This window comes from Oryza brachyantha, chromosome 5, assembly GCF_000231095.2.
Source record: "Oryza brachyantha chromosome 5, ObraRS2, whole genome shotgun sequence".
NCBI classification, from domain to species: Eukaryota; Viridiplantae; Streptophyta; class Magnoliopsida; order Poales; family Poaceae; genus Oryza; species Oryza brachyantha.
The window spans coordinates 14,191,551-14,207,209 of record NC_023167.2 but is presented as its reverse complement, the minus strand read 5'-3'; the positions used below and the strand labels follow the sequence as shown (position 1 = coordinate 14,207,209).

At 42.7% G+C, this 15,659-nt stretch overlaps 1 protein-coding gene and 1 long non-coding RNA gene across 2 annotated transcripts; one reads left to right on the top strand and one right to left on the bottom strand.

Annotated features, from left to right (window-relative positions):
• Positions 1–3,638: 3,638 nt before the first annotated feature.
• LOC107304155 lies at positions 3,639–6,364 on the top strand. The gene is made up of 3 exons (XR_001550203.2): positions 3,639–3,980; positions 4,633–4,786; positions 5,425–6,364. It is a non-coding gene; the product is annotated as an uncharacterized LOC107304155 (long non-coding RNA).
• Positions 6,249–8,452, bottom strand: LOC102706567. Its single transcript, XM_015836926.2, has 3 exons — positions 8,005–8,452; positions 7,652–7,922; positions 6,249–7,561 (listed from the first exon to the last, which is right to left on the bottom strand). The coding sequence occupies exons 2-3, from the start codon at positions 7,900–7,902 to the stop codon at positions 7,198–7,200; spliced, it is 615 nt and encodes a 204-aa protein (XP_015692412.1). The 5' UTR covers positions 7,903–7,922; positions 8,005–8,452; the 3' UTR covers positions 6,249–7,197.
• Positions 8,453–15,659: the final 7,207 nt, after the last annotated feature.

Sequence of the window (15,659 nt, the reverse complement as noted above, 5' to 3'; positions counted from 1 at the left end):
TGGAATATTTGCAATAATCATAAAAAAAGAGGGTGGAGGAAAGCGCGCGCGAAGCACATCGTGATTGCGATGGAATCATGGACTATTACACACGCGCGCGTCATTATCTTTAAAAAAAATTGCACATTGCATCATCCTAAGATGCGATCAATCGAGCAACGTGCGTATTTTTGCCTCGTTGATTGACAGCATTCCGCTCACATTTCTGGCGTAAGCGTGCATGGCAAAGAAGAGAGCGATCATCGTCTGGACGTGGTTTTGCAGCCGAAAGAAGGCTAGCTAGATCCCTTTCGTACTGAACGTGTGTGCGTGCCATCTCGTGGCCGGCTCTTCGGTGTATTTTACTAATAGTATAATTCTATCAGTAGAAAAAATATTTTCGTATTTTATTAATTACTTAATTAGCAGTATTTTATAATTTTGTTTTTTTATTAAAGATCACAACAAAAAGAACGATATTACCCCTTTAAATTTCTATTATATCTAATATTGTTGGTAGTATAATTTAATCATAGCGGTCCGATAAAAATAGATCAATAATATGAATTAAATTATACTAAATGCACCAGAGTCTGGTCCCGGTGAACCAATCCTGGCGAGTGCACTGTAATACTGGGACTCTATCTGCAGCTGTAAAAAAATTAAGCTGAACGCATGGCTGGAGATCCGAAGCTTCGTCACTGAACGGTGTCGACTGGTAGTGCGCATGCCTGCAGTATGCGTCTGGAATCTGTATGCAAATTGCAGCATGCGTTCTCGCTCGATCGGTGGGTGAAAGATTAGGTGAAGGTCCGGGCGTGGAAATGCAGGTCGATCGATTCGATCGGAATCTGATTCCAGAGCCCCGAGATGATCAGGCCTAATTAAGGTTCCAGCGCTTGCTCAGTGTGGTTTTTCTGAAAATGCCTTTCGGTTCGGAAGTTGCCGAGCAATGCAGCTTGGGGGGGGGGGGGGGGGGGGGGGGCGGTGTTGGTGCATGTGCGTAGTTTGGCTTGTATATGTGCGTGCAACTAAACAATAATATGGATTGTCTGAGAGCTCAAATCTTCATTATATTTGGGATATGAGTGATCCAACTTACAAACTATTTTAAAGACCGCAACACAAATGCCAATTTATATTTTAAGTATAGATAATAGAACTTAGCAAAAGTGCATCATGATATACGTCTAAGAATCAATAATTAAGAAACGTGACTTAAAGAAGGTTATAAAGCTACAAATGTGCTACAGCAGTCGTAGTGTTTAGTGCAAAAAATGAATGACATGCTACTTAGAAGAATATATGCATCGAACGGTACCCCTAATCAAGCCTGCAAAAACTTTGTGTAAATGATCAAACTAAAATTCATAAATATGGATGATTACTTAAGATGTGAGAAGTGAGAAGATCATAAATGTGGATGATTACCTAGTGGCTTCTTGTGAACTGTACGCCTATTTTGCTGCAGCCTGCCCGGTTGTTCTTGCCATCTGGCTAGCAGAGTCCGCTGGGCCCGGCTGCCCTGGTGCCGCCACACCCTCAGTTGAATATACAAGCACATAATAATTTAATTTATTCTATAAATAAATCATAATATTAACCATGTAAATTATTATGATACGATCTATACATGTAAACTAGACAGTAAAATATAAATAGATCATATATAAAAGACATGACGAACATATACCGAGTGTTCTGATTTTATTGTTGATTATGTTGATGAGGAACCGCGTGTACCAAAGTAACGAAGTGAAGTATTGGATGTTGTCATCAGCACACAGCTCTCGAGCGTAGAGGTAGACAGGTCGTCGTGTAAGATCAGCGAGCAGTCGCGCAATGCGTTACCCAAAAACCTTTTGCCGCCTTCTTTCGGTACAGGACGTCAAATGCGAAGGTTCTGAAGACCTGCTCTCCTGATCGCCGGTGCACGCCATCGAGCAGGACGGAGTAGACTACAAGCGACGGCGCGGTACAGAGGATGAGGCAAAAACCTAGATTACTTTTTCATTTTCGTGTTATACGACAAGGTGGTGGCTCGGTATATATATAGAGGTAATGGGTAACGTGATTAGGCCGCCTTCATTATCTCTATTTCACGTAAACGAGCCGAATAAATCGTGCGTATATTATCCAGACTCCATACCACATTGTTGCATGTACCAGGATATTCTAAACAAAATCAAATCGCAACCGAATTACAGCAAAACAAAACTACAAAAGATAGATGTGTCTACGTAATGATGAGGATCCAATTTTGACGGACCATTCATGCGCATATTTTTCTCTCGTTCTCTCCCATAAATGTCTCAAATTGTTATGACACAATCCCCCTTATAAATAGGTCTCCCTCTCCTACAGTAAGTAAGGTGGTACTAAATTTCCTCATATGTCATACCATGAGGTGTGCTTTTGTGATTTTCCAAAGACTTAATCTTCATATGGGCTAAGGCCCATATATTAGTTCAGCAATCCCCCACCAGATCTCAAAATCCCCCAAAATTTGTCTTTTCCAATATACTGTTTATATACTAGCGTTTTGATAAAGACCGGTTAGGTTGAACATCTATCTAATACTCTCCAAGCTACACTTACTCACAACTTAAACAATGGACTACATCTCGAATTGCAGGTTTTGTGCAAACAAGTTTTACTTAGGGTCTTATGTGATACTAGACTGCCATTAGACTATCCCTCAGGCAAAGCGTATAATTCATACTCCATGGCCTTTTATAAGCTTCCTAGTTACCTAGCTAGGTACATAAGTGAGACAACGATTTGGGAGTATTCTAATTGATTCCTAGGAATTCTCTTATTCTTGCAAAGTAACAAGTTAGGATCATAAGGTATTGAAGAAGAGTTGCTCCGAAGATAGCTAAAATGACTCAACATCTTCTCAACATAATGGGACCACAAGATTTTAGAAGACCGAAGCAAGACAGTATAAGATTAAAGTTAGTGAAGATAAACTGAGTAGGAATTATGTGTGTTTAACCCCACAATTGATGGAATAGGGTGACCTATCGGCTTTGATTTCTAAACTAGATACAGTTCTCGGTAAATATTACTGTTGTTGAGGGTTAATTCTGATAGGTTGGACTAAACCAATACAGTATATGATTGATCACATGTTATTCAACAAGGGCACAGCAACTATAACCAGCACTTGATCACAGGTTCCAACCAAGTTTAGGTCCAGCTATTAGCTATAGCCTAGCTAGAATTAACGGAGATGCATGGCCGACGACTCCTCCGTTCTCTCATCGCCGATTGGCCGGGGTGAAAGCTACTGGCCGGTTGCGGGAAGCCTGGACCACTGGACCGGATCGTGCTGCATGCATGCATATATTGTTTAGAATAAATTGGTGTAACAAACCCCATGAGCTGACCGATCGAGTTTGTGTTGGCCATGCGTAGTAAGTTTCAGTAGAAGGGATCCGAGGATGTCGATCTCAGCTGGGTTGCCGGCGTTGTCGCTCCGCATGAACGTGACTCGCGCCGTGCACTGTGGGAACTAATGGACGCAGCAATATGCGTGCAGTAAAAAACGGTCTTCGTAGCTATTTTTAGTTGTTGCTTATTCATAGCAATGAGATAACCACAGAAGCTGCGAGGTTTTGACACCACAAAATCCTTTTTTTGAAAAATCGGTTTCTGTTTTCTTGCGGTTTTTTGGCCGTACAGTACGCCCTGAGTGTGTGTTGAGTTCATGAGAGACGAGAGATTCTTTGGGATTCCTGACATAGATATATGTCCTCTGACCGGAGTCGTTAATTAACGCAATCATGGGGCGGTGATGTCGTGGATGCTCTTGCGCTTGGCGTCGCCGCGCCTGCCTGCGTTGGCCTGGCGGGTGAAGAACTTCTGCGCGTGGCTCGCCACCTGCGTCGGCGTTCGCGTCTTCACCGACCCCCGCGATATGTTGCGCCAGTCTCCGCGCCCGTACTTCTCCAGCCCTTCCAAGAACAGCCTACGGAAACAGAAGAAGGGAGAAAAAGGTTAGGTGTCATCTTTTGGATCTTTTTAAAAAATAAAAAGACATATTTATAAATAGAAAAATAATTTATAAATAAAATTTTTATATGTGTATTTATAGCGACCTAAGAATCAAAACTGAAAAAGTAAGACTATAAATTCAAAATTTGGCTTAAACAAAAAGATAAGAGTGAAGCGATCTGGTGTGTTAGAGTAACTCCAACAGGTACTTTAAATTGACCAATTAGCTAAATATTGAAGAGTTGTGGTTAAAATTAGAATCCAACAGAATCATCATCTTCCTCCAAGGAAAATCACGGCCGCCATTTTTCTGCCTGCGCTAGCCAAGTTTGCCGATTCCGAGTGGATCGCTATCCCTCTGCAGCGCGGGCGATTTGGTTCTTTCCCGCGACCTCGCGCTCCTCCCTCGCTCGTTTTCGCCCGCTTTACCTCATTCCCGCGCAAGCAATCTTCCCACACGCGCCATTTCTGTTTCCCCTCCTCGCCCTTGTCCCGTCATTCTCCGAATAGATCCGCCCAAGCAGAGAATCGCCGTCAGGTTTCAGTCCTGTTGGAGTCGACATGAACCGACCACGGCCGCATCGTCGTTCTACGACTGGAGGTCATGGAGAGGTATGCACTGATGCCGCTGGATGGTCATTTCCTATTCCTCAGGTTGCGCTGGGAAGGACAGATGCACAGGCCAATCGTTCAGAGGGAGGATTCGATCACGCCGGCGGCGGACTGATGCGCCATCGCGTGGCTCCTCCTACACAGTTCGATGACCGGATGCCAGAGGAACCGATTGAACCTGAAGTAGAAGGCAATGGTGAGTAATTGATAGCAAATTACATATGTACAATTTGTAGTCTATACAATGCACTGTTAAATGAAGTATTCAGTATTAATCTAGCTAAAGTAATTGCAGTATATGACTTGTTAAATTAGGTATTCGTTGTTACATTAGGTTCTGTTTATATACTTCTTCCCAATTTTGTGCGAAGGACTTCAGCTTACAGAACAACATATTCTCCTGGTGAATTCTAGCTATGAGCATTGGCTTGTATTTTACTGTTTGTTGAGAAGAAACAAATAGAATGAAAAGGATGCAAAATTTGTAAGCAAGCTTAGAAATGCAGCTAGGTTTACTTCTGTATGGATATAACTAAAGAAAAAAAAGATCAGGTTTGGTTGCAAGGTGAGATTGGGAGAACTTTTTTTTTGGTTTGTAAATTACTTTATCTAGCAGTAGCATGTCATGTCTCTATAAATTAATCTAATGTTTATCAATCTTGTCTAATTGTTGCAATCTGATAAGTAAAATTTGAGTATGCACATTTCTATATGATGCTGAAGATGTTCAATAATAAACGATTGTGTGCACATATGAAGAGGTTCCTAAGGATAAGGTCAACATTCAGTAATGACAAGCTGGTAGCTTATTTATGCACTATATTTGTCTAGCAGGTTATGTCCACTATTTTACAAACCTCCTAGTGAATAACCAAGAATCTGATGATCTTCCACCTCCTAGTCATACAAGTAATGATGACGTACCGGGAGCATCCAAAGGATCACAGAAAAGAACAGAAAATTTCAGAGATGACGAGGATAGATTTCTTGTGTCAGCTTGGCTTAATATTGGCATGGATCCTATTCAAGGAAGTGATCAACCATTGGGGGCATATTGGAGAAGAATCCATCAATATTTTCATGCTAACAGGACATTCGAGTCAGACCATACACAGGGTTCGTTAATGAACCGCTGGGGTGTCATTCAACATGATGTGAATCTTTTTTTTTTGGATGTCTGTCAAAGATTGAGGGAAGAAACCAGAGTGGTTGTTCAGTTGACGACAAGGTTAGTTTATTTTTTACAAATGAAAATATGTCATGCATGTTCATTGGTGACATCCTAGATTATTTGTTACAAATGGAAGGACAGATTGCAAGTGCATGTGCAATGTTTAAGGCTGAAGACAGTAAGAACAAGAATTTCGCTTACACGCATGATTATTTATGTTTGTTTTATTGGGTGCCCATAGCACTATTGCCAGCAGTGATTCTGGATCCCAACAAGAAAAAGTTATACCTCGTCAATTTATCATATTTATTATGACTGAAAGAGCAAGCACACAAATACACAAGGAGCAAGGAGATAAACCAAAAAGTTAATACTGTAATTGTTTCAAGATGGAAGTTCCTGTCTTTTTCAGAATGCATCGTTCTATACCATCTGAAGAAGTCGACAATGTTTAGTCTTACAGCCCCTTTTTTTATGCTTCAGTTTAGTACAAGACATTGTCTCTCAGTTTCAAAAATGTTGATCTCCTAACTAACTTACATCTTCCTTTTAGGCTGACATTTGCAGCCAAAAAAATCCTTTTTTTCCTGATACGGTTCAGAATACTATTTAATTGTCTTTAATTAAGAGTTGAGGAAACCCAACTTGTTACTAACTGAAAATGGGGCTAAACATAAATCACAAAAACAAATATGCCATCATGTTCTAGAATAAATATTAAATTGAGCTCATAAAATCTGTCTGCACTAATCAATCTCGTATAAATTTAAATGGTTGTGCCACAAGTGCTCGATTAGGTCCGCTTGAAGTCGAGTGTGGGTCTCCTTGTCCTTACTGTTCTTGTAATTTTGAATGAAAGCATCAAGTTCTGGTGCTTTATCGTGAGAAACTGTCATATTTTCTCCCATGTCATCATAGTTGCAATCATATTCCTTATTGTGTTCATCCCTCTCGTCCTCGATAATCATGTTATGCATTATGATGCAAGCCATCATAATATTTCCAAGTGTGTCTTCATCCCACAAACGAGCCGGTCCACGAACAATAGTAAAGCAAGATTGTAGAACCCCAAATGCTCATTCAACATCTTTTCTACATGCTTCTTGTGCTTTGGCAAAATTTTTCTTTTTATTACCTTGAGGCTCTGGAATGGTCTTCACAAAAGTGGCCCATGACGGATATATACCATCTGCTAGATAATAGCCCATGGAATAATCATTTCCATTGATGTTGTAATTAACTTGTGGACCTTCCCCCTCAGGAAGCCGTGCAAATACAGGCGATCTCTGAAGCACGTTGATGTCATTGTGGGAACAAGGCATACCAAAAAATGCATGCCATATCCAGAGATCTTTAGAAGCAACTGCTTCCAGTATGATTGTTGGCTCCTTCTTATGACCCTTGTACATACCATGCCATGCAGTCGGACAATTTTTTCAGCTCCAATGCATACAATCTATGGACCCAAGCATACCAGGAAAACCTCTACTCGCTCTAATTGCAAGTAATCTAGCAGTATCTTGTTCATTAGGCAATCCCATGTACTCTGGTCCAAAGACCTCAATATCAGCTACAACAAACTTTCTCAAAGCTTCTAGAGCAGTACTCTCACCAATACGAATATACTCATCCAAAGCATCAGTCGCTCCTCCATAAGCTAACATCCAAAATGCCGCTACGACCTTCTGCACACAAGATAATCCTAGAGTATCAGCTGCATTCCTCTTCTGCACGAAATAGTTGTCATGTTCCTCAACAACATTCAGTATACGCAAAAAAACATGCCGCCTCATCCGAAACCTATATGATTGACACAATAAATTTTATTTAGCCAAGTTGAAATACAAGGAACATAATAATTCAATAAAACACCGTACAAAACATACAAACCTCTGTCTAAAAACCTTCGGTCCAAAGGTAGGATTGTCTGAGAAATAATGCTTAAAAAGAAGGTTGTGCCACATCAGTCTGTCACGATCAAGTACGTCATGTCCCTTGATAGAACCTATTCGACCCGGATGATTAAGGGAATCCTCAACTATTATATGTGTGGCAGCACGAAATACTCTTTGCTCATCATCCGATGAGGAATGCATCAATTCATCCATTACAAACTGATTGAATTCATCATCTGAACCCATACTTTAAGCGTTGATTTTCCCTAAAAAAACAGATCAACCGAGCAAGAATTCAGACAAACGGAGGCACGAAAGACAATCAGAACATACAAAACTTGGACATACCTCGTCCCGGGCAGGCAATATGGCGTGAATTCACTGGAATGCGATCACCGACGTGCAGCGTGAATACCACCAGTCCACCACCAGGCGATCACCGACGTGCAACATTTACGGCTTGGAGATTCAATCACCAAGCCGATCAGCATGTGTTGTATTTGTATGCGGCGGCGGCAGCGGCTATCACCAGGCCGGAATTTTGTTTCGCGATTGGATTAACAAAAGAAAAGAAAATTATGACGTGAAGGAAGTTTAAAAATATAGAGGGTCTAGATTACCTATTCTGTTGGTTTGGTCCATACTTTTAGGAGGTTTTATTATTTTTTTAAAAAGAGTACGAACACTAAATTTAGCTAGTTGGATAAAACTACTGTTGGAGTTGCTCTTAGGGAGACGGGTGGGAACGTGAGATGGACCATGTAAATAATCCAACGCGAAAGGATCCATAGAAATACTACTCCACTCTAAAATACACAATAGAAGATGTTAAAAGATTTTCTTTTGTCATTTTAATAGTCAATTTTAAATTTTAAATTAATTAAATTTTCTTCCTAAACATATTATTAGCTCTGAAATCACCTAGAGGAACGAATCCCGAACAGCAAGTGAAAAGGATAAAAAGACAGAACCGAGATCTTGATGGCGCGATCCGGCGATCGGACGCGTACCTGTGCTCCTCCTCGATCCAAGGCACGCCGCGGCGGTGCTCATCGCCGGCCCCGGATCCGCGGCCGCAGCCCTCACCCTGCGCCCTGATGCGGCTAGGGCTGTCGCCGTCGCCGTCGTCCCAGCAACCCGGGGACTCGACCATGCCGCGCTCGATGAGATCAACGTCGGTTAGGAGCGCCTGGTAGTGCTCCCAGACGTCGTGCACCGAGCGCTCCGGGAGCCGGGACGACACGAGCACCCACCGATTCGGGGTGTGCTCCGGGAACGCCACGAGCGCACATTCGAAAACCTTGTCCTCCACCTTGCTCCACGGCCTCCTGCTTGGCACCGGCGGCGCCACTGTCGTCGTCGCCGCAGCTCACGACGACGAGGCACCCATGCCACCACCACGGTCGAACGCCATCCCTTCCGTCGTCGGCGCTACACTCTCCACGCAGATTCACGTGTAACAGCTTTGACGTGTTCTTGCGGAGGCAGCTGTTTATAAAGATTTGGAGCGGGATGGCTGGCCCACGTTTTGGGCGTGAGATAGCACCGTGGCGTGCCACCGGATAAACGTACGTGTGTAACGTGGTGGTGAATGGTGAGTATGTGTAGCTATACAATTTGGGAAGTGCATTGAAGCGTGGGCAATAACATGTGGTTTAGTCATTTAGGGTATGCAATTACTCACTCCGTTTTTTATTTAAGACGTATATATCTAGATACATCAGTATCCATATGAATTTAGATATTTCTATAAAGTCTTATATTATAAAACGGAGGTAGTAATTAGTATCGATCCCTATGAGAATCTAGAACGAGTTTTTGATTGGATCAATTTATAAGTTTGCAGCAACAACTTTAAGGTGTAAACAAGTGTCTCAACCAAGTATCAGGCCACCCAGACTACTCAAGAGAAATGGAGAGAACTCCAAAGGGTGACCACCCCTTACTATCTGAATCCAGCTTGTCGTACTTGAGGGTGGTAATGGACCAAAACCCTTGGATCCTTTCACAATACTATTTAATCCTTAAAAACTTTTAGCTAAAAAATATAAATCTTTGTCTAAGTTACTTTGGATCAAACTCTTAAATTTTATATGTTAAAAGATTAGCCTATTACCACCTATAGTCGCACCCAGGGTGATCGTCATCTTGAGAAGTTGAACCTGACTGGCACCCAAGCTCGGACGGCGGTAGGGGCGACATGGGACATGAGTCAGCCCTCAACTAATCACATTCAACAAGGTAGCGATGAGCAGGCAGCATGCCGATTGGCATACATGGCATGATGCAAACAAGATGTATAATGCTTCGTCCCTTATGCACGGATGAACGAGCAATGAGTGACCTATTAAGCATAGGCCACTCCCCTCATGTGGTATACCCCATGCCTTCTAGACAATGTGCCCTGCTTGGGAGACCATGGGGTGTCTCACACACATGAAGGCCTTGGGGTTTCTGTATTGCTCCAGTACAGGACCTAAATACTTAAAATTAACTGAAAATAGGTATGTCAGTTAGCTTAACTAACAAGATATTAAAAAGCGAGATTAAACGCTAAGTAGTTGATCGACCTCTCAATCAATAGACACTTCAGGACCTATCTAATTGTGATAATCGGCCTTATAGGAATTTATATACGAGGAAAGAAATATAAAACAACTCTTACTAACTAGAATAAAATATAAAACCCAATGGATCATGCTATTCATTAGTAACATTATTAGAAGATCAAACCGAATCGAGGTATTTTAAGATTGAAACTAGGGAGAATAGTCTCAAACTAGAATTAAACAAATTTTAGTTCTTAATGACCTAAGGTGACCTATGGGCCTTTGTTCCTAAAGTAGAAAGTCTTTTGGCAATCTTTAGTTTTGCTAAAGGCAATCCTAATAGATCGGACCGAACCAAGACAATTAAACCAAATATTTGTAAGCCACAAATCCAGCCAATAGGCCATGAGATAAATTATTAGTTAAAACTTCAATAAAGCACTTCATACCTATGCACAACTTGATCTAAACTAGAAACCGAAAACATGCGTAATTGATTGGACCAAATTGAGATAGAATTAAACATGGGGCGATTCTAAGCTTGAATCAAACTGATAATACATATGAACTGCGACGAGTAGGGGAATCCCGATCGGTGGGATCTCCCATCGGCGCTGCATTCGATCCGCGCCTAGGGCATCCTTGTCGTGGTTCCCTGATGTCCTCCCCTTCCTACCGGTAACTTAGCTAGGGAATCATATGGTACCACCTAGTATCATGTAGTATCAAATTGAGCACCTTGATACCATTCCCTTTTAATGTATTTTATTATTTTATATATTATTCTTATTTTCAGGATATACTATTACATGATAGTATACATAAGCACTATACATGACCACATTTTACATGGTATTTTCTTACATGGTCAGTTATATCTTACCAGTTTAGTAATGAACTGGAACCACCTGTATCACGTGGTCCTTATGTTTAGTACTGTATATGACCATATCGAGTTGCTTGACCGAGCAACCCGGTGAGAGCACCTCCCTGGGCCCTGGCTGCTCGTTCGACGAGGGGGCGCGGCCGGGCCAGCGAGGACTCCGCATCCAGCCCGCGCGTCGGCATGTCTCAGCCCAATTTGACGTGAGCGCAGCAGGTTCCGGCCCCGTCCAACAACAAGCCCACGCCGATGCGCAACTCGCAACTACTCCAAGCCTGCTGCAATCTGAGGCACACCCGAGCCTGGGCCATTGGAACAGTCTTCTTCTTCAAGTACCAAACCGCGAACGCGAGGCCTAGGCACAAACGTATCACGGCTTATGACGGCCCATCCGATCACCACGTCGAGCGAACTCGCCAAGCTCAAGTCGCATATTATAAACTCGCTGCACGCCGCCGGGCTGCCCTGCCACACAGCAGCAAAGCATCACGCATCATCAGCTCGTGCCCGGGCTTAAGATTCCTCCTGGCGGGACATAAAGACCGGCACATGGCGAGCTAATTCCAAATACCAACCACTATATTTATCTCGCAAATTTAAGCCAGGATCGCTACGTACGTGGTATAGGGAGTGCAGCAGCAGCAGCCAGCAGCATTACTTTGAGCCTGTGGCCTGTAATGACAACCACGTCAGTGCCATTTATGTGCGTGTACACTCCCCTTTTGGGCCTCAGCGTCAGCGCTTAGTAGCAGTGGCGTGGAAGCATTCAGACTGCTGCAGCATTGTTATTTATCGCTTGTTCACCACAGGGGGAGGCAGGGTCTGAACCCGATTATCCCCATGGCAATCTCGATCGGTCGCCCGCAGCTGCCTGCACTGCACGCGCCACCTGCGTTTCAGAAAATCAGGGCGTTTCAGAAAATTAGGGCCCGCGTGAATGTGAATGGGAGTGTGAATTCTGACCGCTGGCTAGCTCGCTAAGTACGCGCTGCCTCGTCGTCGCAAAATCCAATTCCGATCGTCCCGTGGTCCCCCAATTTGACGAGAAAGAAAGAGGCAGAGCGTACGATGGAGTCAGCATAAAGACAATTTTCTCCCGGGCGGTCAGGGACAGACCTGAATTAGGGTTGTCACTTGTCACTTGTATCCGTTACTTACCTCATATTCATACACATATTATTATTTGGGTGAGGTATTGATTACTCATTTGAATTATGGGTATAGAAATGGTATTACCCATCTTTTATGTTTTATATGTACCTATTTTGTAGGTACAAATTCAGATCTAAAATTTTTTAAACTCATTTTTTTATATTACAAAAGTTTGATAAATTTGACTGATATTTAGAGAGATGATTTATTATATAGAAGTGTATAAATTTTAGTCTATATCTGCATGTGAGACCAACATGTATCTTTTCTCTTACCCATTGGATTACCATACCTATTTAGCAATACTTAGAGCATCTTCAAGAGTTGTCTAATATTGATCTCTAAACCTGAATTTTAATAATTATGCTAGAAAACATATCTCCAACATATTTCCAAGACTACTTTCAATATTTATGCATGCTTAAAATCAACCCTCACCCATCCTATATTTGGGACCAATATATCGTTTCTAATGCAAGTTCACTATTATAGAATCGGTTATCTTTGACGGGCCTAAATCATAATTTGTGACGGACAATGGTCTGGCCAGTGATGGGTGGTCACTGATGAGAAAAACCTATCATTGACGGGCCAAAGTCTGTCACCGATGGGCATCATCTTTAACGGGCCAAAAGTAAAACCCGTCACCAATATGCTCATAGCCCGTCACGGATGACTCATCTTTGACGGGTTAAAATTAAGGCCCGTCACGGATGACTCATCTGGGATGAGCCATGAGATACGGCCGTCACGGATGACTCATCTGTGACGGGCGCTTATTACGGCCCTTCACGGATAGTGAAATACACAACAAAAAATAATTTGATTTATTTTGTGGCCTCACAATGTTGCTCGCTATACTCTCAAAAAATAATGAAGAAATATATATATATTCTCATAACCCCCACATATATATCCATCCATACATTATTTTAATTTCAACACTGCAATAAAAACTACAGCCTACAGAAATTTTACTAAAACTACATTCAATTAGAAGTACACTAAAATAATTTCTATACCAAGCCGCCGTCGGATCCCCCGCTGCCGCCAACGGTCGCCCCCGTCCCTGCTCCCGCTGCCCACTCATGTCTACAGATCCGGGCAGGACGGGGCCCGTGTCGCCGCCCACTCTTCGTCGTCGTCGGGGTCAACGCCGACGCCACCATCCGTGTCGTCGTCGTCATCACCCACTCGTTGTCGTCGTCGCCCATCGTTGAGGTAGGTGCCGCCGCAGAGGGGGCAGCGACGGAGGCGACGTGCCAGCCGCCACGCGCACGACGCCCACTCGAGCTCGGCGCCGAGAGAGGAAGAGAAAGAGAGGGAGAGGAGAGAAAGAGTGAGAGATGAAGAGAACGAGTGAGCAGAACATAAATATATTAGGGGGAGGAGGGAGAGATGAGGGGAAAGTTAAAAATTTTGAAGTGGTGAGGAGGAAAAATTTCATTAGAAGTCTTTCATGTCATCTTTGACGGGCCATAATTAGGACCCGTCACGGATAAGTCGTGTCGGGCGTAAATTTTGACCCGACACAGATGATATGTCATCGGTGACGGGCCAAACTGAATAGAGCCATCTACAACGGGCCTTATTTTGGCCCGTCACAGATGAGTGTGGGTGTGACGGGCTATTAGGTTCCGTCACGGATGACCTGTCAAATTTGCTAGGTTCTGTAGCAGTGGTTATTCAGTTTTGAATTTCTTTTATACGAGGATGTAATTTGTTATGGCAAATATTTTAGATTAGTGAAATACAGGATTGTAGGGATGGCATAGGTTACACATTGCCCTCCTCAATGACAGTCTTAGAGTGAAGGATATATATGCGCGATTTCCTCGTTGTCATTGCACTGAACCTTTTAATTTGCTCAATGTCTGTCTGCCTCAGATCGATCTCAGATCGATATGGACATTGCGAGGCAACGTCGATAGGAGGCAGCGTCAGCGGGAACGGGCAGGGCGGGCTGCCGACGGCGGCGGGATGGGCGGCGCGGTTGCGGCGCGGTTTGACGGCGACGTTGCGTGCAGGCAACTGCTGGACGCACGAGAGAGAAATATGAAGAAGCTCATGCACTTGTTGGTCAACGTACACGGGAGAGAAATATAAAGGAGAGAGAAACGAGGCGTGCGATTGGCTTTTATTCGTCCTGTTCGGACAGAAGGACGTGGAATAGTTTTTCTGATTTTTTTTAACCAATACAAGTAGCATTTTCCTATCCTCTTAATCTACGCCAGAGTTCATGCCATAGTCTTAGGTCGTTTAGTTTCCAAAACTTTTCTTCCAAAACATCACATCGAATCTTTGAACACCTAAATAGAGTATTAAACATAGATGAAACGAAAAACTAATTGCACGGTTATGTGAGAAATCGTGAGATGCATATTTTGAGTCTAATTAGTCCATGATTAGTTATAAGTGCTACAGTAACCCACATGCGTTAATGATGGATTAATTAGACTCAAAAGATTCGTCTCGTGGTTTTTAGAGAGCCTTGATTCGTTTTTCCATTCGTGTCAAAAACCCTTTCCAACATCCGATTAAACATCTGACGTGACACCCAAAAGTTTTGGTTTCACTAACTAAACACCTCTTGCTAAAACTGAAAATATTCGCCACGATTCCATCACCATTCCTTACTGCAGTCTGCTAGTCAACCACTTGTCTGTATCTTCGCCAAGAGAAACGGCGACTCAGGCGGAGACACGGTGCATGAATGTTAGCGAAATCAGACGCAAGAAGGGGAGTAAACAACACAGAAGAGCTAGAGACCAAATCAATAACAAATCGAGCAGAGGCGCAGAGCTAGCTGAGAGCAGGTATAATAGCAGGCTATAAAACAACTATAAATATATTTTAAAGAGATAAGAAAGGAGAGAGAAGAGAGATGTGCTACTAATTTATAGCCATGTATTAATGTTTTGTAAGTAACTATTGTATAAATTGGTTATTAAATTAACTATAGATGAATTAGAGCCAGTAGTTGGCTATACTATTGAACTTCAGAGACTCAATATTCAGGGACACTTGCGTCTTTCTCGCAAGAAAGTGCTATGTACAGATCTTATCTGAACCAACAGTTTGGATTTCTCTTTCTTTCTGAAAAAAAAGGGAGCGACAATGTTTGGAAAACGGAAACATCAATAGGTGCATATATAATTTGTGTGCATGGAAAACGAAAGATGCATGATAGTATACGGATCCACGCACTGTCCTCTTCTCCTGCATGCGGTATTTGGTACACCTCTCAACCGTTAAATTAAAATGGATAGATGAGATTTATCGCCACAGCTAATGTTACAGCAATAAACAGTGTTTTGGGTTACTGTTGCTATAGTACTTTATGCACAGTCTGTGGCATTGATTTACTGCTCTTCTACATCAACAGTGCTCCTCTGCATTGCTGTGGAGGAACCTGACCC